The sequence below is a fragment of the Rhinopithecus bieti genome, unplaced genomic scaffold (genome assembly GCF_001698545.2).
Source record: "Rhinopithecus bieti isolate Rb0 unplaced genomic scaffold, ASM169854v2 scaffold_16097, whole genome shotgun sequence".
NCBI lineage: Eukaryota > Metazoa > Chordata > Mammalia > Primates > Cercopithecidae > Rhinopithecus > Rhinopithecus bieti.
The window spans coordinates 939,526-963,990 of record NW_016808851.1 but is presented as its reverse complement, the minus strand read 5'-3'; the positions used below and the strand labels follow the sequence as shown (position 1 = coordinate 963,990).

At 42.3% G+C, this 24,465-nt stretch overlaps 1 protein-coding gene across 9 annotated transcripts in view; it reads right to left on the bottom strand.

Annotated features, from left to right (window-relative positions):
• Positions 1–3,122: 3,122 nt before the first annotated feature.
• The window catches only part of PLEKHG1 (pleckstrin homology and RhoGEF domain containing G1), a 249,421-nt gene continuing 228,078 nt past the window's right edge, over positions 3,123–24,465 (bottom strand). For all 9 annotated transcript variants that reach the window (XM_017887627.1, XM_017887628.1, XM_017887629.1 and 6 more), the window contains 4 exons: positions 22,333–22,371; positions 19,901–19,923; positions 12,576–14,199; positions 3,123–4,958 (listed from right to left, as the gene is read on the bottom strand). In XM_017887627.1, the coding sequence (XP_017743116.1) occupies positions 3,895–4,958; positions 12,576–14,199; positions 19,901–19,923; positions 22,333–22,371 (2,750 nt within the window). In that variant the 3' untranslated portion in view covers positions 3,123–3,894. The remainder of the gene's footprint in view (positions 4,959–12,575; positions 14,200–19,900; positions 19,924–22,332; positions 22,372–24,465) is intronic.

The window sequence follows — 24,465 nt, the reverse complement described above, 5'->3', positions numbered from 1 at the left end:
TGAAAGCTGAAGGCTGTTTCTTCAGTGTGAGGAAAGTCAGGTAATCCACATTTTCATTATAATGGGGTAGAGCTTTTTGCTTACATTTGGAAAGAGTTGCTTTGGAAAGTGTCTGTAATTATCAACTTATAGCAGTATATTTTTGTTCCCTGTAAACCTTCTATTAAAGAAAATTAACATGAAGTTACATGAAAAGAACCTCAATTTGTGCCAAAAACTTCTATAGTAATTTTTTTTTTTTTTTTTTTTTTTTGAGACAGAGTCTGTGTTGCCCAGGCCAGAGCACAATGACATGATCTCAGCTCACTTCAACCTCTGCCTCCCTAGTTCAAGTGATTCTCGTGCCTCAGCCACCTGAGTAGCTGGGATTACAGGCATGCACCACCATCCATTTTTAGTGGAGACAGGGTTTCACCATGTTGGCCAGGCTGGTCTCAAACTCCTGGCCTCAAGTGATCCACCCACCTCGGCCTCCCAAAGTGCTAGGATTAAAGGTGTGAGCCACCGCACCTGGCTATATTAATTTTTTGATTCAATAATAAAACAGTTAAACGAATGTCTTCTGTTACTGTGAATTTTTTAAAAAGGTAATTTAGCAACTGATCTAATTTAGCTGTCTCTCAAGAAAACAAAAACAATCCTAGACACCAAATTCACTGTTTCAAAAGTAATCCAAAGATGTAGAAAATGGTCTATCACGGGCCACTGAGACATAGTTAGATCATTGTGACCCTGAACCAATTGCTCCATGGTTCACAAGGCAAGGAAAAGTATTATAGCTAAATGTAGTTTGGAAACATCTTGATGTTCTAAAACACATTAACTCACGCTATAAATTACTTTGTACTTTACAAACTTTATTAAATAATGGGCATTACTTTCATTATCTTATATACAGTATTTAAACTATGTTTTCCTAGATGCATTTTTTTTTCCCCACAAAGAATAGAGCAGGTGAAAAGTAAACTTACATAAAAAAAATTGAACCTGCAGTACAGGAAACTAGTAAGAACTTGACATACTTTAAAGTACGTATAACTTTTCCCCCTGTTATATACATCCCCACCCCACCTCTAAAACAAACTATTTTAAACAAAAGCAATTGATAACTTTCAGGAAAAAAATACAAACATGATTATATATATACACACAGCTCTCAAAACCTGTGTCCTGGCCAACAGAAATGATCTATAAGTCTAGATTTGTCCTACAACCTAAAGCCATGTAGACATTTTATACAGTAAGATACCCACTTACGTGCAGTGAGGTGTATTCCTATGGGTGACATCAAAGTCATGCAACAAGACACTGGCATGAAGAAGTAATTTCTGAGAGTCAGACAGAGCAATAATATGAACTATATAGAATCGGATAATAACAACCAAAAAGCGAAAATGCGAAACAGCTTTCCTGGGACAAGAGTCAGGTAATTTTGCTCATAGGTACTACAAATGCACTTACACACACCTCTAAGAACATACTTTCTTGGCCGGGCGCAGTGGCTCATGCCTGTAATCCCAGCAATTTGGGAGGCCGAGGCGGATGGAGCATGAGGTCACGAGTTCAAGACCAGCCTGGCCAACATGATGAAACCCCATCTCTACTAACAACACAAAAATTAGCCAGGTGTGGTGGTGGGCACCTGTAATCCCAGCTACTCAAGAGGCTGAGGCAGGAGAATCGCTGGAACCGGGGAGGTGGAGGTTGCAGTGAGCCAAGATTGTACTCCAGCTTGGGCAAAGAGTGAGACTTGGTCTCAAGAAACAAACAAAACAAACAAACAAACAAAAAAACTTTCTTGTGGTACTTATTTTTGATTGCTTCATCTTGAAAACTCATATCATGTTCAAATAAAGACAATAAAGAAGGAATGTTTCCAGACCATGCTATTCAATGTGGACTTTCCTTTATAAGCTGTAAGAAGAATATTTTGGAGAAGCAAGAAACTTGGGTTATTTTTTGTTATTTAAAAGAAAATCAAATGCCTTAGGTACCTATTTGTAAGATAAAATGCTCATATTTTATGTTTTACAGTTAAGAAAAAGAGGCATAGGACTTACAAAGAGAAAGAATTATGTCACTTACTCAATATTACTGCTTACCTTTAAATGAAGAGCCCAGGCCCCTTTCCCTACATATATTATTGTATCTTTTAAAATAGAAACTAAGAGCATGGTCGAGAGGCTGTAGAATGTACACCTGATTAAAATGAGAATACAAAGGCCACCGCTTGAGAAAGCATTCTTGCTGCATTAACTGCAGTCTTCAATAAAATCGAATATGTTTATAAAGTTACAATTTATCTGCCTTCATTTTCTTTTAGCTTCTTTGATTTTGCTTTTATTCAAAATGTCTTATTTTTGTTTTTTTGTTGCCTAAGGAGTTAGATTAGTATACAGTGTCACAATGAAATGTCACAAATGGTCAGAACATAAAAGGTGTTAGTCAGCACCTAGTAACCAAAGATGTCATTCTTTTATATACCTGAAAACAATGAAAAAAGGCTCCCATGTTATGTGTGGTTTAGGAAATAGATTCTTGCCCCATTCCTGCAGCCAATGACTCCTCAGGGCCAGGATCAAGGAGGTCATTTGGCAGAATTCCAAACTCAGGAGGGTGCATGTGCAAAGCTGCTCTGGAAAGGGTAAGTTTAAAGTGCTTTGTCTGATTTTAGCTCATACTTAACTTTGTATTGATTAGAAACAGGCACACAATATGGTCTGGTGGGATTTCAGTTTTGTTTTTTCTCTTTCAACTGTCTGTTATTTGAAGAGGCAATCAAATGGTTCCCAGAAGTCATCCCATCTTTTTTTTTTTTTTTTTTTTTTGAGATGGAGTCTCGTTGTGTCGCCAGACTGGAATGTAATGGCATCATCTTGGCTCATGGCAACCTCCACCTCTCGGGTTCAAGGGATTCCCCTGCCTCAGCCTCCCGAGTAGCTGGGACTACAGGCAGGTGCCACCATGCTCGGCTATTTTTTTTTTTTTGTATTTTTAGTAGAGACGGGGTTTCACCATGTTGGCCAGGATGGTCTTGATCTCTTGATCTCGTGATCTGTCCCCCTCGCCCTCCCAAATGCTGGGATTACAGGCGTGAGCCACCGCGCCCAGCTCATCTATTCTAATAGTTAAGTCGGTCTGCATTTTATTGACCTTGGTTTTCTGTAAGTCATTAAGGAAATCATTCATTTCACCCCAGAAATTATATATAAACATGATGAGCAGCTCATTCTCTAGGCCTTGTCCAGGAATAGTGGTAAGGGGTTTTGCATACAGAAAATGGGTCCTGCTACATTTTGATTTTCAACGGTCACACAATTTCTGCATCAAAATGAAACAAATGAATACCAGCACAAAAACCCTAAAATGGGCACCTCAGACTACACACCAATTACAGATCTCTGGCTTACGTTATCCTAAGGTCTTGCCACAAATATAACCAAAATGTGAGATATAAGCATAATTCTTTCAACAGCTTTCGTTGCCTTTTAAAACGTGACAAAGTCTCCTTGCTGCCTTTTAAGTCACAGGATAAAACTACCTGGGTCTTCTGGATAATAGGAAAGGATTATTGCATTCTTAAGGTGTGGGCACTATTGTCAGGTTATGGCCATCGTGTTAAAAGTCTAAAAAATTTCAAGTAAGATTGACTTACATGAAACATGAAGACACTCAGCATGAGAAAATATACTGTTGATGCCAACATGTGCTACAGTACAATCCTGGCTGCATCATCAGCCATTTCAAAAAGTTGTGCTGTAAAAGAAAGTATATTTTACACCTCTGGTTCTTACAAAATTGTTTTAATCTGGTACACATAAAACACCTCATCAGTATCTGTAATGTTTTATGAGCAAAATAAGAAGTCGATTCAGGCAGTTATTATGAAGAACCTTAAGCAAAGCTGCTTGAACTAAGACACTGAAATTTTTCCCTTAGAGACTGGACAATATTTTGTTGATTGGGAGATGGCCCCCTCCAAAGATAGTCGTTCAGTTTGTCAGAATCATTATATGGTGTCAGATATGGTGAAAGCTCAGGTTTGCTGTTAACTGGCTTTTTTGGAGTGCGCGGACTATTCAAGGAATGCAATGTGTTGCCGCTGCAGACATTATCAGAAAAGTCAGCATCCACAAACTTTGAGTCAGATTTCCTTCTACGATTGTGAGATGGCTCCAACTCTGACTCATCTTCTTCTGACTTGATTTCCACATAGTCATCTTCATCTCCATCAGTCTCTTTGAAATTGGAAAAATAGTTCTGTGTTGCAATTTGGGCATTTAAGGGTAAATTTCTATTGACCACCACAACTTTCTGTGAGTCTTGGAGTGTGAGATCTGAGAGTTTTTCAGTGTCCTGTTGACACGAGTCAGCAATATCTGGCAGTAAGTCCTGGTGACTCTCACACTTTGAACTTCTGTGTAAAGACAGCAGCTGCTGCTTTCCCATGTCACTAGGATAGTTGATGGAGTCCATGGATTTGTTTATCAAGACAGAGGAAGATGACTGGGACCTGTGATAAGGCTGAGATTTCGTGCTGATCCCTTTCCGACCTAAGGAGTTGTAAAGATGGTCCTGACACCAGTTCTCTTTGTTGGGCTGACTTACTACCACGCTGCATCTCTGCACAGAGCCCGGCAGAGGGTCGGAGGTTTGAAGAGAAGGCACAGAGCAAGCTGCGGACAATTGCCTGGGAGTACTTTTTGTACTGATCTCAAACGTGGGATATCTTGACCTCAAGTCTTGCTCTGGTGGGAGACAGAAATCTGCTAACTCTCCATTACTATAGGTTGAATGCAGAAGCCAATCTTCACTACCATGGTGGACCTGGGAAGGTGACGCAGACCTCAGGAGGGAGGATTCTTGAGGGCTGGCCCAGGCATCCTTCTGAATTTTCAAGGGAGACTCTCTGAATACAATCTGGTCATACAACTGGGAATACTCAGCAATCCTGGCACCTGGAAGGCAAATATTGAAACAGTAAATACACACAGGATGATTCCTATATGTGAAGATTAAAAATAAGAGAATAATATTCTAACCAACATATTTTAAAATTTTGACAGTAGACAAGACTGAGTGATGTTTAAGGATGAGTAATCATTGAACTCTAAGCAACACACACACACACAAATCCATGGTTTAATATAAATAAAAATGCCACCTAAAAGTTCATTTAATTTCATCTAATTCTCCATTATTCTGTTTCAACAGTAGGTCTGCAAGTGTCCACTATATAGAATGAAAGTTTCTAGTGTTCTTTATATGCATAAAACAGTGTCAGTGCTGAAAACATGTATCATAAAAATAAGAAAGTCAGCACTTCAGCCTGGTCAATGAAAAATCATTCAAGCAGTGTTTAAAGGCAGCATCACAGGGCTGGGTGTGGTGGCTCACGCCTATAATTCTAGCATTTTGGGAGGCCACACCAGGTGGATCACTTGAGGTCAGGAGTTCAACATCAGCCTGGCCAACATGGTGACACCCCATCTCTACTAAAAATACAAAAATTTAGCCAGGCATGGTGGTGTGCACCTGTAGTCCCAGATAATTGGGAGGCTGAGGCAAGAGAATCGCTTGAACCTGGGAGGCGGAGGTTGCAGTGAGCTGATATTGTGCCACTGCATTCTTGCCTGGGTGACAGAGCGAGACTCCATCTCAAAAAAAAAAAAAAAAAAAAAAAAAAAAAGCAGCATGACCACAATCCACAATGCAATAGCTATCCCCAGCTTCTGATCATTCTTCTTTGCTCTCAGACAACTGCTCCTAGAGGAGTTGGCTCCTGGCTGTTCCTGCACTTTTTGCTTCGAGACAGCCCTCCACCGCCATTGTCTGGGGAACCAATGTCTACTAAGGAAAGTTCTCCCCTCAAGTGCTTCAAAACCACATGTATTGACTAACTCACATCTCATTTCACATCCCCAAGAAGCAGAGCACTAAAGCCTAGGCCGCCAAAACATTAAGAAGGAACCGTCTGTGCATGTACTCAATAATCTAATGCCCTCTACTATTGGTTCAAGAATAGGACCTAACAGTTACTTCCACAAAAGCTTTTGCCACATAAAATTAAGCCACAAGTCCATTCTCCCCTTTGCCCTGATTCTGAGTACAGATATTTCTAAATATTAATACACTAACCATGCTATGGGTAGGAGATTCTCTTTGGTTAGAAATAATTTAAGATGGGAGCCCAGAGATGTCAATTTCAAGATCTGCCACCCTCCCCAATCCAGGTACCTGCACAACCACCCTAGAGTCAAAAAACTCTAATGCAGGGGTGTCCAATCTTTTGGCTTCCCCAGGAGACACTGGAGGAAGAACTGTCTTGGGGCACACATAAAATACACTAACAGTAGTGATAGCTGATGAGCTTTTTAAAAATCGCAAAAACAAAACAAAACAAAAAACCCTTAATGTTTTAAGAAAGTTTACAAATTTGTGTTGGGCCACATTCAAAGCTGTCCTGGGCTGCATGCAGCCTGTGGGCCATGGGTTGGACAAGCTTCCTCTAACGCATCCTGTGTCTTGCTCAGACCACATTGACACAATCTCTGTGAAGGAAATGTATCCTGTATATGACAACCAGCAGTTAATATTGTTTTCTTCTTCTTCTTTAAGCTATTTACATTTTTAATGATGTGTTATCAGTAAACTATTTCTCGAACTTAAACTATTAATATACTCATTTAGGTGAGTTTTGCCATTTCTTTTGAGTCTGTCTTCTATGAGGAGAGAAAACAACCTGTTATTGTTTGACCTTTAATTGTAATCCCAATCCCTCACCCCTATTCCCTGTGATCAAGGTAAATAGTCTAACTTCTCATTTCACACCTATACTCAGATCCTTTGAGTTTTCAACTCCAAATTCCTTGGAAGAACAGAGATTATTAGTGTTGAAATTTCTAGTTATAAAAATTTGAGAAATGATTCCTTAAAGGGCGCAGTAAAGACTCTTAATACTAACTAGGGTTTAGCAACATCTTAAGAGAAAGAGTGTAAAAGTCTCCACAGACACCAGTGTGCCCATGGTAGCCATCCTGAAACCTATAATATTTCATTAACTATGAAACCCAATCAAAAGCAGCTGGGCCTTTAATATAGTCATTAGTTAGCAGACCTGCCTGAAAGGTAGATGTCTGCTCAAGTCATTCTCACATATGGTATAGCCCTGAGCCTGATCCCACAGCTGTATCAGGAAGGCTTTGAACTTCTACAAGGTTCCAAGAAGACAACAATTTTGGAAAATGTAGCAGAACTTTAAAAATTCAAACAAACTCTTCCAGTATCAAAATTTAACCATCAAGTCTTGTAAGAACAATCAGATCTTGACTTTAGCCCAGATAATCTGAAATCACATATCATCTAAAATATCCACAGTATTTCCCAGGCCTTTGTCTTCCTTATTATACGCTCCTTGACCTTTGCTTAATCAAGTCCTACCCATCTCTCAAGATTCTCCATAAGCCCTATCCTTCTCCTTACTTGAATCATTTTCTGATTTCTCTTCTCTGAAGTCCTATATAGTGTGTACCTAGCTGTTGCCTGTGTGCACACACACACATGCAGACACACACAATTTGTATTCCTGTGTTGCTAATTATTTTATGTAGGTTACTTTATTTTCATTTTATGCTTTTTTTTTGAGATGAAGTCTCACTCTATTGCCCAGGCTGGGGTGCAGTGGCACAATCTCGGCTCACTGCAACCTCCATCTCCCAGGTTCAAGTAATTCTCCTGCCTCAGCCTCCCTAGTAGCTGAGACTATAGGCGTGTACCACCATGCCCGGCTAATTTTTGTATTTATAGTAGAGGCAGGGTTTCGCCATGTTAGCCAAGCTGGTCTGGAACTCCTGGCCTCAAGTGATCCATCGGCCTTGGCCTCCCAAATTGCTGGGATTACAGGTGTGAGTCACTGCACCTGGCTATTTTATGTAAGTTACTTTATTAGTCCCTGAGCTTTTCTTTTCTTTTTTGAGACAGGGTCTTATTCTGTGAGCCAGGCTGGAGTAGAGTGGTATTATCATAACTCACTGCAACCTTAAACTCCTGGGCTCAAATAATCCTCTTGCCTCAGCTTCCTGAGTACCTGGGACTATAGGCATGAGCCACTGTGCCTGGAAACTTTAAATTTTTAAAGTTTTTGTAGAGATAGAGTCTTGCTATGTTATCCAGGCTGGTTACAAACTCCTGAGCTCAAGCGATCCTCCTGCTTTGGCCTCCCAAAAGTGCTAGGATTACATGTGTGAGCCACCTCGCCTGGCCTCTGAGCTTTTGGTCTGGGAGAACAATGCTGTACATTTCGTTCAACTCCCTATATAGCACCTAGCATAGTTCTAGACAGAAACTGGTCTCAATAACTAATTCATTACTCAGATATTTTTTTCACTCCCTCCTTTATTTTACTTATTGTTCTGACTTCTCTTATTATCTCTTATTTTACTTATTGTTTGATTTACTTATTGTTCTGATTTTTTTGAGACAGAGTCTTGCTCTGTTGCCCAGGCTGGAATGCAGTGGCGCAATCTCAGCTCTCTGCAACTTCTGCTTCCTGGGTTCAGGCGATTCTGCTGCTTCAGCCTCCAGAGTAGCTGGGATTACAAGTGCCCAGCACCACACCTGGCTAATTCTTTGTATTTTTAGTAGAGACGTGGTTTTACCATGTTGACCGGGCTGGTCATGAACTCCTGACCTCAAGTGATCTGCCCACCTCAGCCTCCCAAAGTGCTGGGATTATAGGTGTGAGCCACTGCGCCCAGCCTCCTCCTTTTATTTTAAGCCTAGTTTTAAAAATGGATGCACTTTCCAGGTCATAGCAGAAAAAGGGGAAGCAAGAAGACAGCTAAAATGCTTCCCATGGATAACTCATAATGGGAACAGTTTATCTTTGGATGATAGAGTTGACCATTTATCAATTTTGAATAAAAGGTATCTCACTAGTAGGCAATACAGGTGTGAGTCACTGCACCTGCTGATCTAAGGGGGTTTTTTGTTTGTTTCCACTTGACCTTCTAAGAGAGTCTACAGCTTGTGTGACATCTATGTGAACAAGAAACAAGCTTCCAGAGCTCCAGCTGTAATTAAACAGATTCTATTAGCCAGATGTATAGGGAACAGTGAGTCTGAGATGACACCTCTGGCCTAAAAAGCTTCGTATTAGCTGAGTTGAGGCTCCCCCATATCCTTAGTTCTAGTATTAACAGCTTGTATGGAACATATACGTTATGATTACATGACAATCGCAAGAATGTCTACGGTTTACTGCCTTTTTTGAGATTTGAAAGTTGGAGTTCTTATGATCTCAGACAAAAATTTAGAATAATCTTTGCCAAGGGAAATATCAAACAACATTTTAATCCTCCAGAGAGAGGATTAAAATTAATGTTTCTGATGTTGCTCGAGATGCAGACAAAAGCATAAAATTGTGCCTTCCCTACTCTACACAAGGAAGAAAATTTCTCAAGCCTGTATGGAGTTTTCTCCCATGTGAAACATCACCAAAAAACCCAGAAACCCAAAGGCCTCCTTGCTGTCAAAGACCATCAGGAGGGAGGTCTGGTGGAACAAGATGACCAGCATGCTATGACAGGCTCTAAGATGTGGGAGCAACTGGACCTGGTTGGGTGATTTATAGGCAGAAATCTGACCCGGGGCCTGGAGACCCCGGCTAGAGAGTTCAATAAAGATGCTCGAGAGTTTCAGCAGGTGAATAAGGTGCTCCTCCTTCCGCACAGCACCGAGAGCAAGCTCCTGGCAAAGCGGCAAGGCCCACACGGAGAAGTCTGGAGAATCGGTCCATTCGATTACGACGTCCTGTGCCCAGATAAACAAGAAAGAGAAAAGGAGTCATCATGTCAACTGATGGAAAGCCTAGTGGGCACAGGAAGTGGTCTCGATCACCCAGCTGGAAGAGGTGTGGATATAACTCGTCAGGTCCTAGGGACGTGCCCCTGCCAGATGGCGGGGAAGACAGCACTCTCAGAAGATGACTCTGGAGAGATTTCCTCCTCTTTGCTGGGGAGAATGTCGACAGGAGCCCACCATGTCAAGAAAGGACCCAGATGCAAAGCTGAGAAAAGATCCTGAGGCATCCCAAGACACACCAGCAGGCAAAACAAAAAGGAGAGCCAACCAGAAGTGAAAAGAAAACCCCAATGTGAAATCATTTAATACTTAAAAGGTGGGTAAAAAAGAAGACTATTTAGGGTTAGGTATAGGCCCTAATGATTTGGTATCAAAGGACATGCTTCTATCAAGATTGGAGCTTTGTATTTTAACAGATGGTCCATATTCAAAACAACCTGCCCCAGAGAATTACTACTTTCTCAATGACAGTCTGTGGGCATAAGCCATCATCATAAAAAACTCTAGCATTATATTTTCTCTTATTCTGATGAGCCCCAACCCAGACTTAGTCAGTGCTTGCAATTGCCAGTATACAACTGTTTCTAAGGCCATATATATTCCCCTACCCCACCAAAATTGTCCTCCTGCAGCTGGAACTTTTCCTTGTAACAGCAAACCAGCTTAGCAAACGCTAGCATCAGAATAGGGACTTGAATTACTCATAGCGCATCACGGCAAGGAGAAAAATACATGCATTCTGGTCTCACATGCATACAAAACCTTCATTTGATTAAAAAGAACTCAGAGTCTGCGAAATCCTTCAGGCATCAATTCCAGGACTTCATTTCCCTATCTGTTAAGAAATTGTACTGAAGATTTAAACTTTAGACAATTCTTAAATACTCTCAAAATTAAAAAAAAAAAAAGTTCCCTACAGATTCTTGTTACGTAACTTGTGGATTCATTTATGATTTGGATATCCCTTTCCTATACTTTAGTTTCCATGGATGTCAATAAGTCAATCCCAAAGACAGCATTTAATAGTTAGCGGCATCAACCTGCCCCAACGTGCTAATTGAAGCTGATGATCAATGCTTGTCCTGACACTAAGCCATCACCCAGCTTTCACTTCTAATTACAGAATAGACTCCTCTCATTTGATGCCAAGGTGGTCCTTTGTTAGAAAATCTGGGGCAGGATTTCTTAAAATATGATGTAAAGGGCATACTATTTGAAATGCATATTCCTGAGCCTGTAGTCAGAAATCTCTCTGCATCTGGAGGTAAAAGCTCCTCAGGCAAGAGCCACTACTCTTGGACTTTTCTTTCCATGACAATCAGGGGCTTTATTCACACATAGGCTCTTCCCCAGAGATCAGTGTTAAATTTTGGCCTTCAAAAAAGCCTAACCATGAGCATCTCATTCCCATAGTCCTCATCCTACAATATCACACTGAAGATTCTGGTTTAGTTGTGCTCCACAAAGGAGTCTAACTAAAACATTAAACTCAGAAGCATATATGAAAATACTAAATGAGATAGTGTTGAATGCATTACAGCAGCTATTTTAACAAATCGAGTACTAGGCCAGGTGTGGTGGCTCACGCCTGTACTCCTAGCACTTTGGGAGGCCAAGGTGGGAGGGTCACTTGAGCCCAGGAGTTTGAGAGCAACCTGGGCAATATGATAAAATCCCATCTCCACAAAAAAACTACAAAAAAAACTAGCAGGGCATGGTGGTGCACGCCTGTAGTCCCAGCTACTAGAGAGGCTGAGGTGGGAGGATCACCTGAGCCCAGGAGGCAGAGGCTGCAGTAAGCCACGTTCATGCTACTGCACTCCTGCCTGGGTGACAGAGCCAGACCCTATCTCAAAAAAAAAAAAAAACTGAGTAGTAATGGAAATATGTGAGAAAACAACTGATTTATAGCGTGAGCAACTAAGGAAAGTATAATGGCTGGCATGGTGGCTCACGCCTGTAATCCCAGCACTTTGGGAGGCTGAGGCAAGAGGGCTGTTTGAACCCAGGAGTTGAGATCAGCCTGGGCAACATGGTGAAACCCTTTCTCTACAAAAAATTTAAAAAGTAGCTGGGCGTGGTATTAGTGCCTCTGGTCCCCATTCCTCAGGAGGCTGAGGTGGGAGGATTGCTTGAGTCTGGGGAGGCTGAGGCTGCAGTGAGCTGTGATTATGTCATTGTACTCCAGTCTGGGTGACAGTGAGATCCTGTCTCAAAAAAAAAAAAAAAAAAAAAAAAAAAAAAAAAAAAAAAAAACCCTCTTTTTGTTAGCACGAGTTGGCATTTTTGTCGAGATCCTGAAGCAAGAAACAATGTTATTCTATATGCTTCCAAACCTTAGAAGATTACACACACCCCTCCTCCTCCTAAGAAATTACTGATGTACTGGAAAAATTGGAGATATCAGAGTTAAGTTAAAACTGATTGCTTTTTTCATACTTTAGATTACCTTAGAGAAAACTCTTCCTTAAAATATTATCTCTGTAGTTACGATGTTACATGCACACCGCCACCCGCTGAGGCCAAATCATGCTACAGTGTGCGTAATTCATAGGGGGTGATGTGGGAAAGGCCAGGATGGCTTTGTTTGTGGTCTTTGAGATGACAAAGCGTGTCAGTGTTCTCACAGGTGTGTCCTTTTAAAGGACATCTGAAATCTGAAAACCGCTCTCCCCTCTTACTTTGGAGAAGGAAGAAGGGCAGGGTGCACATACCAATGGCGGGCCCTCCTTGCTTCTTCTCTTCCAAGATGGCAGCCAGGTCTTTGTGCACGGATTTCTGATGCTGACTGGCCGGCGGCTGCTCCAACTCCGGACTTCTCACTTTTAAAAGTTGATTTGCCTTCTTAATCTTCTGACTGTACTGCCGAGCCATCATAAACACCCTGCTTTTTGTCTTATCTGTGGCCTCCATCCCCAGGTCAGGGTTTTCTGGGTCTGTTTGAGACAGGCCACTGTTGGCCAGGTCATAGGGATTGTCCATGAGGGGCAATTCACTGGCCAGAGAAAGCCGGTTAAGGCTCATAAAAGAGCCTTCTTTAGAAATCAGGTCTTCCTCAAAGGGGCAGTTGGCATGGCTGGCTCTGCCGACCCTGTTCTTCACAGGCGTGAGGAGAGCCTGGCTCTCGGGCAGGGATAGTGTGGACACAGAACGCCCTGCCTCCCGGCTCAGCTCAGGGGTGCTCTCTGCGTACAGCCTGTCTGGCACATCATCCTTGCTCACAGGAAATGCTGCCAGGAGACGGTCTCTGGCCTTGTCTTCGTTTTTCTTGATGTAATTTTCCAGGTCATTCCAGATTTCATCTACTTCTTCGGACAGTTTATCAGATACAGGCTTATCAGGCATAGACAAGTTACAGCTGGGAGAGTCGTACAGCAAACTCAGATAATCATGATCGGGGATGGCCTGATGGTAAGGGGCTTCGTCCTCACTGAACTGGAGGCTGTCTTGGGAAACAAACGGCCTCAGGCTGTCACAGCACACAAAGTCAGTCTCCAGTCCCAAAAAGGTGCTCCGCTTTGCACGCTTTAGGCTGCTGCACTTAAAACCCAGTGACGGAGGATCTGGGAGCCCTATGGTGTCATAGATGTTCTCCTCAACCGCTTGGAGTTCATGCGTGCTTTGGCTGGATGCCTCTCCACCTGAGAGAGCGCCATCTTTTTGTGCGTAAAGAGAGCCCTGACTGTGGCCAGCTTGCCTCTTTGTGAAGGCTAACTCTGGGGTGCTCTTGGGGCGAACGGAGTCCCTGGCTGATTTAGAGGGAGTGGATTCAGCTTCTTCCCGCTTAGCAACCATTAGTTTTAAGTCCTCATAACTGATGTTATCATAGACATGGTCGATGTCATCAATAGTCAACTCGATGGATGACCCAAAGGGAGCCATTTCCTCCTGCCCTCCTGTTTTGGGGCCGTTCTGCAGTTCCCTAGTTCTGTCACTAGTTCCTATTTCAGGAGGGCACGTGTTGCTCTCCCCAGCACTGCTGGCCCGCCTGACAATCCTGTGACCAGAGCTGGAGGTCTCTGTGGACTCCATCTGTCCCATGTGCCAGCTGCAAGGGCGACTAGAAGTGCTGTCTTCACATAGTCGGGTAGAGTTCAGATCTGAGGAGGAAAAGGACGGCACGAACATCTGATAATCATCTTCATCATCCTCGTTCTCCTGCGGGGACCGCCGGCTGGGAAACAAGGCTTGCCTGATCTGGTGATCAGTCCAGATGTTTCTGAGGGCTCCACCCGTTCGAAGCACGCTGATCATGGCAGAACTGCTAGGCTGACTGTTTCTCTGGGCAGGAGATGGCCTTGCTGAAGTCAGCTGGGGAGATCCTTCCTCTCTAGAAACCTGAGGAAGATGGAAACATATCAACTAAATCACAGCACCATGGAGAAGACACATAACTCAGGAATTTCTCCTGTGTTTACACACTGCCTCCCCCACTAGGCTTTAACATTCTTTTATTTCTTTTTCTGAGATGGGGTCTTGCTGTGTTACCCAGGCTGATCTCAAACTCCTGGACTCAAGCAATCCTCCCACCTCAGCCTCCGAAGTAGCTGGCACTACAGGTGTGAGCCACTGCACCTGGCTGAGTGTTTAATTGACTTGAAAAGCACTTCAGATATTTTCAAAAAGGGAAGGACAGGAATTAATATATACTTAGGAACTAGGCTGGGCAATGTGCAGACATTCTCCAAACTTAATATTCGCAATCGTTTTATGAATTAGATATGATTGTACCAATCTCACAGTAAGGAAATCTAGGTTCCTGAAGCTTCAGTAACTTGCTCTAGTCAGTAGTAAGGCTGGTGCTAGAACCCAGGTCTAACCCCAAACCCCTTGCCCCAAAGCACGATATAAGCTAAATACAGAAAACTCTTAGATTCTTCAAATAAGTCTGGTGTACACTTGGCAAATATTCATTGCATAAATTAATATATATAGAAGTGAAGGGCCATGCTATCTTCTGGTTTCTATTTGAGACTTTCTAAGACGCTGTAGAGCCAGTGCTTGTCTCCTAGGGGTTTTAGCGTGGTTTCTGGTATACCAAAAGCCCCTACTGCTGACCTGACTGCACACTCCAAGGATTTCTCTTAAATCTGCAGACCCACCAGGAACATGGCCAACACTACCTTGGTTTATAGATTCTAGGCAAAGAGTTTTTATTGTAGGAATGTAAATTAATCCTCTGTTGAGTTAACGATATTTTTACTTATTTCAAAATACATTTAATTAACATTTAGTTGCCTATAAGGAAGTAAAATAGGAACGATATTAATAATTTTTTAATTTTTATTTTTTTCTTTGAGACAGAATCTCACTCTGTCGCCTAGGCTGGAGTGCAGCCTGGGTCACTTGGTGTGATCTTGGCTCACTGCAACCTCTGCCTCCTGGTGTTCAAGCAATTCTCGTGCTTCAGCCTCCGGAGTAGCTGAGATTATAGATGCCTACCACCATGGTTGGCTAATTTTTGTATTTTTAGTAGAGACAGGGTTTTGCTGTGTTGGCCAGGCTGGTCTTAGACGAAGTCCTGGCCTCAAGAGATCTGCCCACCTTCGCCTCTCAAAGTGCTAGGATTACAGGCATGAGCCACTGCATCCGGTCAAATTAGTGATTTCTAATCAAAGAAAACAATGAGGTCTTTTATAACTTGGAATCTTTCTGGATGGAGCTCGGTGGTGCAGACAGGAGCAGATACCCTCTGATCCTATTCTGCAGATAGAAGGATTAACTTCAAAGGCTTGAAAGGGTTAAGATCTAATTAGTACCAGGGACATATATTCTAATAAAACACTATAGTAACCTACTGGAAATGTCAAATAAGCAAGAACTTTTCATCACATGCCAATGAAAATGGGATATATGTTAATTGGAATATCTATTAGGGAGGGAAGAGAGTAGAGAGACAATAATAAAATTTCATCCTAAATGTTATTTTTCTATTAAAACTTAAGCAATTCAATTAGTCATTTATTTCTTTTCACACATACATGCACACACAATATTTATACCTAATATTTGTTCATATATATGTTTTTCACATTATTTAATATATCTTCCTCTTCACCGTACACAGACTGCACTGGTGTAATGTTATAAAATACAGGCACTCAGTAACTACTTTTATAAAGTAAAACAAGGTTAATATTAACAAATTATGACAAAACACTTTTAAAGTGTAACAAAATTATTTCGTGTTTCTCAGCCAAAAGTGATCCTTCCTAAGATCGTCCATCCCAGAAAATTCTCATAAGTTTTAGAAAATTAGGAGACCTGAATTGTTAATATTGAAGTTATCTTTTTAAGGTAATTATACTTGAAATGAAAATAGCAGTTTTGGCCGGGCACAGTGGCTCACGCCTGTAATCCCAGCACTTTGGGAGGCTGAGGAGGGTAGATCACCTGAGGTCGGGAGTTTAAGACCAGCCTGACCAACATGGAGAAATCCATCTGTACTATAAATACAAAATTAGCTGGACGTGCTGGTGCATGACTGTAATCCCAGCTACTTGGGAGGCTGAGACAGGAGAATTGCTTGAACCTGGGAGGCGGAGGTTGCAGTGAGCTGAGATGGCACCATTGCACTCCAGCCTGGGCAACAAGGGCAAAACTCCGTCTCAAAAAAAAAAAAAGGGGGTAGTTTTTTGGAAGCTGTAAATTTACATCAAATTAATCATTAAGAAAATTGAAGATGCTCTTAAATTAAGAAGTAATCATCCAGGCACGGTGGCTTATGCCTATAATCCCAGCACTTTGGGAGGCCAAGGCAGGCAGATCACTTGAGCCCAGGAGCTAGAGACCAGCCTGGGCAACACGGTGAGATACCCCGTCTCTACAAAAAAAAATTTTGAAAAGAAAGAAAGAGAGAAAGAGGGAAAGAAAGAGAGAGAGAGAGTGAGAGGGAAAGAGAGAAAGAGAGAGAAAGAAAGGAGAGAGAGAGAGAAAGAGGGGCAGGGGAGAGAGAGAGAGAGAGAGAGAGAGAGAGAGAGAGAGAGAGAGAGAGAGAGAGACAGAGACAGAGACAGACGGACAGGCAGGATGGACACAGTGACACACACCTGTAACCCCAGCACTTTGGGAGGTGAAGGTGGTAGGATCACTTGAATTAAGGAGCTTGAGACCAGCCTGGGCAACATAGTCAGAACTTGTCTCTACAAAAAATGAGAGTTAGCAGGGCATGGTGGTGCGTGCCTGTAGTCCAGTTACTTGAGAGGCTGAGGTGGGAGGATTCCTGAGCCTGGGAGGTGGAGGCTGCAGTGAGCTGAGATTGTGCCACTGCATTCCAGCCTGGGTGACAGAGTAAGACCCTGTCTCAAAATAAATAAATAAAAAAAAATTTTTTTAAAGGAAAGAATCAGCATATGGTTGGTCACAATATTGAAAGTCATGGTAAAAACTGCAATTACTTTTGCACCAGCTTAATAATTTTGATACCTCAATTTTACCACAGCCTGAATGAACTTTTTTCCTGTCCTTCCACATTCTCAGCATTTGAGCTATTTAACAATGATATTAGCTATCATGTTTTTAGGAGTCTCACCCTGTCACCCAGGCTAGAGTGCAGTGGCACGATCTCAGCTCACTGCAACCCCTGCCTCCCAGGTTCAAGCAATTCTCCTGCCTCAGCCTCCGGAGTACCCGGGACTACAGGTGCATGCTGTCATGCCTGGCTAATTTTTTGTATTTTAGTAGAGACGGGGTTTCACCGTGTTAGGCAGGCTGATTGTGAACTCCCGAGCTTAGGCAATCCGCCTGCCTCGGCCTCCCAAAGTTCTGGGATTACAGGCGTGAGCCACCGCGCCTGGCCTATATTAGCTATAATTTATAGAACACTTGTTTTGTGCCAAATATTCCATTAATAAGCACTTTTAAGAACATGTTGCATTTAATCTTTATAACAGTTCTGTAAATTAGGAAACCAAGTCCTGGTAAGGTTAAGCAATTTGCCTGCAGTCACACAGTTTATAAATGGCAGAAATGGATTTGAATCCGTGTCTTAATCCACAGCTTACACATGAGCTTAACCGCCTCATACACACATGTATGCAGTCTCAGAATATATATTCTGGGAGAAATAGTAAGCTATTATTATGGAATATTTCCTGTTATAAACTACTTATTTATTTATTTATGAGACAGAATCTCACTCTGTTGCCCAGGCTGGAGTGCAGTGGCACTATCTCAGCTCACTGCAACTTCTGCTTCCCGGCTCAAATAATTCTCCAGCCTTGGCTTCCCAAGTAGCTGGGATCACAGGCACAAGCCACCACACCTAGCTCATTTTTGTATTTCTTTTGTAGAGAGGGGGGTTTTGCCATGTCGCCCAGGCTGATCTTGAATTCCTGAGCTCAAAGTGATCTGCCAATCTTGGCCTCCCAAAGTGCTAGGATTACAGGTGTGAGCCACCTGTATAACACGCCTAGTTGTTATAAACTCTTTAATTAGCAGTAAATCTGATCTCCTTGAATTTAATGTACCTTCAGCACATTACTATTAGGAGATGGAATTTTATCACAAAAAGAAAGCATGGCTGTTTTCTTTCTTGCCTTCTGATTGTATCAGGTTTGGTTATGCCCATATGGACCTGGCTTAAGCATTGCTGTAGAAAGTTTCCAAGCAGCTCCTGAGATTGAATCTCTAGAACTCTTTGACGGGGAGATTCCTTCTTTTAGCACTGAGAGGAGCATGGCTCCACAATGCTACTATGGCTGCTTTGAAGAGCAGGGAGCCTTCTGCAGTGACCCCACTTATGAAATCAAAACCTTATGCTATATTTCAGGACAATGAACCAATTAATATTAATAAGTTTCACAAAACATGTATTACCTGAAAAAAAATGCACATGCCTCAGCCATGACAATCACTTAAAGGTAAGACATGTTCGGCCGGGCATGGTGGCTCACGCCTGTAATCCCAGCACTTTGGGAGGCCAAGACGGGTGGATCACGTGTGGTCAGGAGTTCCAGACTGGCATTGCCACCTTGGTGAAACCCCCAGCTCTACTAAAAATACAAAAATTAGCTGGGCATAGTGGTGGGTTCCTGTAGTCCCAGCTACTAGGCTACTCAGGGGGCGGAGGCAGGAGAATTACTTGAACCCGGGAGTCAGAGGTTGCAGTGAGCCGAGATTGCACCACTGCACTCCAGCCTGGGCAACAGAATGAGACCCATTCTCAAAAGAAAAAAAAAAAAAAAAAAAAAAGGACTATGTTGATTTTTAGACATTTTCTTGGTTTTAATGGAAAGATACAATGGTTATCAACAGGGTCACTTTGTTTCTGTGCTAAGCCATGGTGGAAATGAGATTGTAGGGATAGGTTTTCATAGCCATCTTCTTCTAGATACAGAACATTAAACAAGGAGCCATGATTAGTTCTCTAAGAATTGTTAATTAAGCCCACTGCTCAGTAGCCATACTGGACAAACCACTCAGGTCAGGAGAAAATATCTATTCTTCATAGGTAATACAGCTGGATATAATACCTTCCAATACAGTATACAATTCTTATTCTCCCTCTCCTAAGCTTTTGTCAGGGGAAGAAAAATCAAAACTTTATATAACAAAGTCTCATTCGATCATATGTCATCATCTCTTATGTCAGCAGCAGAACCATATTCTTAGAAGGGAGCCCCTCGCCCTTGTGAATGAAGGCTCGTGCTTGGAGGAGGGAGTTATATCCAGGAGGCAGGGGCCTTGGTCTTACACTGGTGGAGGCAAAGGACAATGTGAGGTGGCTCACGTGAGTACCGGGCAGGTATTACACCCTAAGATAAGGTTACAGCCTCTGAGGTGTGATGCGGGGCAGAGGATGAATAAATAATCACCATGGTTCTCAGATGTGGGCTGGGGGAAGGGAAGAAGTTGATAAGGATGAGTCTTTGCTTAAATCAAATGTAAATAATTCAAAATGTAAAATACCAAATTTCCAAAATGTAAAATAACTGTTGACACTTGCAATACGGGCTGGGGCTGAGAGAGATGGGGAAGTGACATCTATGAAGGGTGTCTGAAGCGAACATTTCCAAGTAAGAAATGGGATAGAGCTTACCTTTTGGATGTCTTGTGCTGTTTCTGAAAAATAGAAGGTTTTTTTTTTCAAGTTGGAGAATGAAAATGTACTTCCTATATAAGTAAGCACTAATATTTTATAGAACTTAGACACTTATTACTAGTAATTGAAACCCGAGAGACTTCTGGGCCCTCTACATTTAATTTTCAGAAAATCCCTGTCAGCTCTCCCAGCTGCATACCCCCACGCTACATCAAACAACTTTACATGCATCTGAGCGCTAGCTGTCTTCATTAATCCCTGACGGCCATTAACTAATTCATGCTCAAGATGTTTCAAAAGCTTCCGAACAAAAATGTGTTGTTTCCTGAAAAAAAAAAAAAAAAATGCACATGCCCCATTCCATGACAATTATGTAAAGATGATACTGCTTCTGTTGATTTTGCAATATTTTATTGGTTTTAACTGAAAGATGCAGCCTTCTTGCAACAAAGGAGTGTTGCCAGTGGAGTTGTGGGGAGAGATTTACATAGCCACATCCTTACAGAAGACACCCTTAGAGCTAGCCAATTATGGGTGTCTCCTCTTTAAAGATGATCACAGAAGCATTTGAGGCCCTTCCCTCTCCACAGATCCCATCCCCCGAGGAAACAACAGTTAACAGCTGAATGTTTATCTTTCCAGCTCTTGTACTACCCCCACCCCACCACAATAACGGTTTTGCTTTTATTTATTTATCTATTTTTTTGAGATGAAATCTCGCTCAGTCGTCCAGGCTGGAGTGCAGTGGCACAAACTCGGCTCACCGCAGCCTCTGCCTCCTGGGTTCAAGTGATTCTTGTGTCTCAGCCTCCCCAGTAGCTGGGATTACAGGTATAAGCCACCACACCTGGCTAATTTTTGTATTTTTAGTAGAGACGGGATCTCGCCATGTTGGCCAGGTTGGTCTCCAACTCCTGATCTCAGGTGATCCACCCTTCTTGGCCTCCCAAAGTGTTGGGATTACAGGCGTGAGCTACCACACCCAGCCTGTTTCACTTTTAAAATTAGGATTCAATATGCAACTTTGTATATTCTGCTAAATATATGTGGACACTCTTGTAAATAGGTAGAGATCTGCTTTATTTTTGACAGCTGTAGAATATTCCATTGTGTGTATGGATGTACTACAATTTCCTTAAGTATATTTCCGACTGCATGGGCATTTTTATAGTGTCCTATTACAAATACTGCAAACAACAAACTTGTAGATAAATCCATCTACATGTGGGTAAGTACATCTGTGCAGGTGAAACTGTTGGGGTAAGGGCAAATGTGCATTTTAAATTCAAACGACTATTACCAAATTTTGCCCCTGAAGCATGGCAAAAACTTACACTCCCACCAATACTTCTGGAGTGACTATTTTTCTATATGTTTTGGCCAAGCTCATAGTTTTTTCCCTTCTATTTATTCCATTTAAATGTATGGATTTTCTGATTATGAATGTGGACGGCCATTAAAAAATTTTATTGCCAGTTTGTGTGTTTTTGTGAAACTGCCCGATTCTTTCTTTTTTTTTGAGTCCTTTGGGCTGGGTGCGGTGACTCACGCCTGTAATCCCAGAAGTTTGGGAGGCCAAGGCGGGTGGATCACCTGAGGTCGGGAGTTCGAGACCAGCCTGACCAACATGGAAAAACCCCATCTCTACTAAAATACAAAATTAGCCAGGCGTGGTGGTACATGCCTGTAATCCCAGCTACTCAGGAGGCTGAGGCAGGAGAATCACTTGAACCCGGGAGGTGGAGGTTGAGGTGAGCTGAGCTCGCGCTATTGCACTCTAGCCTGGGCAACAAGAGCGAAACTCCGTCTCAAAAAATAAAAAATAAATAAATAAAAGAGTCCTCTGTCTTTTCTTTTTGATGTATGGAGTTTCTTTATATAATAGGAATATTAATCTTTTTATGCCTGTCAAATATATTACAAGTATTTTATGTCATTTGACCATACATTTTATTTTAAATTTTATTATTATTATTATTTTTTGTGATGCAGTCTCACTGTGTTGCCCAGGCTGGAGTGCAATGGCGTGATCTCGGCTCACTGCAACCTCTGCTTCCCAGGTTCAAGTGATTCTCCTGCCTCAGCCTCCCAAGTAGCTGTGATTACAGGCACGAGCCAGTAGGCCTGGCTAATTTTTATATGTTTAGTAGAGACAGGGTTTCACCATGTTGGCCAGGCTAGTCTCGAAGTCCTGGCCTCAAGAGAGCTGCCTACCTTGGCCTCCCAAAGTGCTGGGATTACAGGCGTGAGCTACTGTGCCTGGCTTTTACTATATATTTTATAATGGGACACTTTTATTTATAGAAGTTAATCTTTTTGTAATCAAATCAAATCTGTCCATCTGTAATTTATCTGGTATTTATTTTTGTGTGATTTGATTTAGTGAATATCAACAAGAATGAAACAAGAAAATATATTTTATGACTTACCACTAGTCTTCAAAACTTTATGTGATCGTGAGGAAGGTTCTGGGAGACAAAATAAAGCCAGCATCATTTGCAAAACCAAATCAAACCTTTTTCTTTATTCTTCATAAAAGGATTATGATTCTACTGACAGATAAACAGAGCTCTATAACTTTTATATCAAATTTAACAAAATCCCCTTTGCTCAGAGATACATAGGAGCAAGACATTCACTCTGCTAAAATGGTAGAATAAATGTTATGCTGTGTTATCAGGAGTCACCCAATAGAAAAGCGAAATCTGACTTTGTCAATCCTGTCAGTAGCAGAGCAGCTTCCTCAGCTTTCACTAACACCTACAAGCTGATGATGTTCAATTGTACATTCTTTTTTTTTTTTTTTGAGACTGAGATTCACTCTTCTCTCCCAGGCTGGAATGCAATGGTGCGATCTCAGCTCCCCACAACCTCTGCTTCCCGGGTTCAAGTAATTCTCCAGCCTCAGCCTCCCAAGTAGCTGGGATTATAGGCACGCGCCACCATGCCCAGCTGTTTTTTGTATTTTTAGTAGAGACAGGGTTTCACCATGTTGGCCAGGCTTGTCTTGAATTCCTGACCTCAAGTGATCTGCCCGCCTCGGCCTCCCAAAGTCTTAGGATTACAGGCATGAGCCACTGCGCCCGGCATCAACTGTATATTCTTATGCCAGACCCTGTCCCAAGTGTCAGCTTCAGCAAACTCAACATCTCCATCCCAGTTCCCCTGTCTCCCCTAGATCTGCTCCTTCATCTGCATATCCTCTCTTGGTTATCGCTGACATCACCCTCCAGGGTTAGCGACCAGGCTGTTACTCTACATTTCTCCTGTTTTCTTCCATCACAGTCTTGGGGGTTCCCTGTAATCCTTTCCCCGAGTCACCCCTCTCTTAATCCAAGCCTTCATCTCTCAACAAGATGAGCACCACAGCCCCCTATCTGGTCTCCCTGCTCACTTCATTCTCCGCACACAGCCAGAGTTATTTCTTGACAAGGAAATCATTCTCTGAGTTCACTGCTTAAAATCCTTCCACAGCTTGCAGGATCAAGTTCGAACCCTATGCATGACATACTGGGCCTCCAGAATCAGGCCCCCATCTGCGTATCTCTAGCCACATCTCTTTCCATTTCACCTCACCCACCTCTTCCTCCAGCCCCCAGCACCATCCCACTTTCTCCCCAGGCTGAACGACTGGCAACAGATGTCTGTCCTAAAGTACGCTGGCTCAAGCCTCAGGGCCTCTGCATATGCTGTTCCTGTTCCATCTGCCTCCCCTGCTGCCAGATTCTGTCTTGGGTACTGGTTCTCTGCTCTGTGAAGCCTTCTCTCTCCTCCCTACAGGGTTAACCTCTCTCTTATTTTTCCTGTTTTTGTCTCTCTGCTCTTCCTTCCATCCAACCAACCTCTGGCACTTCTCCATCACACGGACTAGTATTTATTTATTTATTATTTTTATTTTTTGAGACTGAGTCTCCCTCTATCACCTAGGCAGTGGCGTGATCTCGGCTCACTGCAACTTCTGCCTCCTGGGTTGAAGTGATTCTCCTGCTTCAGCCTCCCGAGTAGCTGGGATTACAGGTGCCTGCCAACACACCCTGCTAATTTTTGTAATTTTAGTAGAGATGGAGTTTTACCATATTGGCCAGGCAGGTCTCAAACTCCTGACCTCAGGTGATCCTCCCGCCTCAGCCTCCCCGAAATGCTGTGATTACAGGTGTGAGCCACTGCGCCCAGCCTTATTTGCATTTTTTGTCTCTGGCACCATGAGCTCCTTGCAAGCAGGACTCACGTGGATTACTGATCCTTGCATTCCTATTCTTTAGCAAAGCATAAAGGGGGTAATGAATAAAGACTGCTTCAAATAAAACCCCAAACCTGTCTGAACTAAGGCAATACTTCATGGAGTCTGGTGTAGCAAATATGAATTAAAATTTTAGCTTTGGATAACCTTTTGTGTGTGTAACTCATAGGATGTGATTTTTCATTAGCAATAGCAAATATGGTTTAAGTATCTGCATGCCAGTGGTAAGACATACAAAGCAAAATTAGTTGACTGGCATGCTTGATAGTCACGGGAAATATTAAGTAGAAAAGAGGCTTTTTTTTTTTTTTTTTTTTTTTTT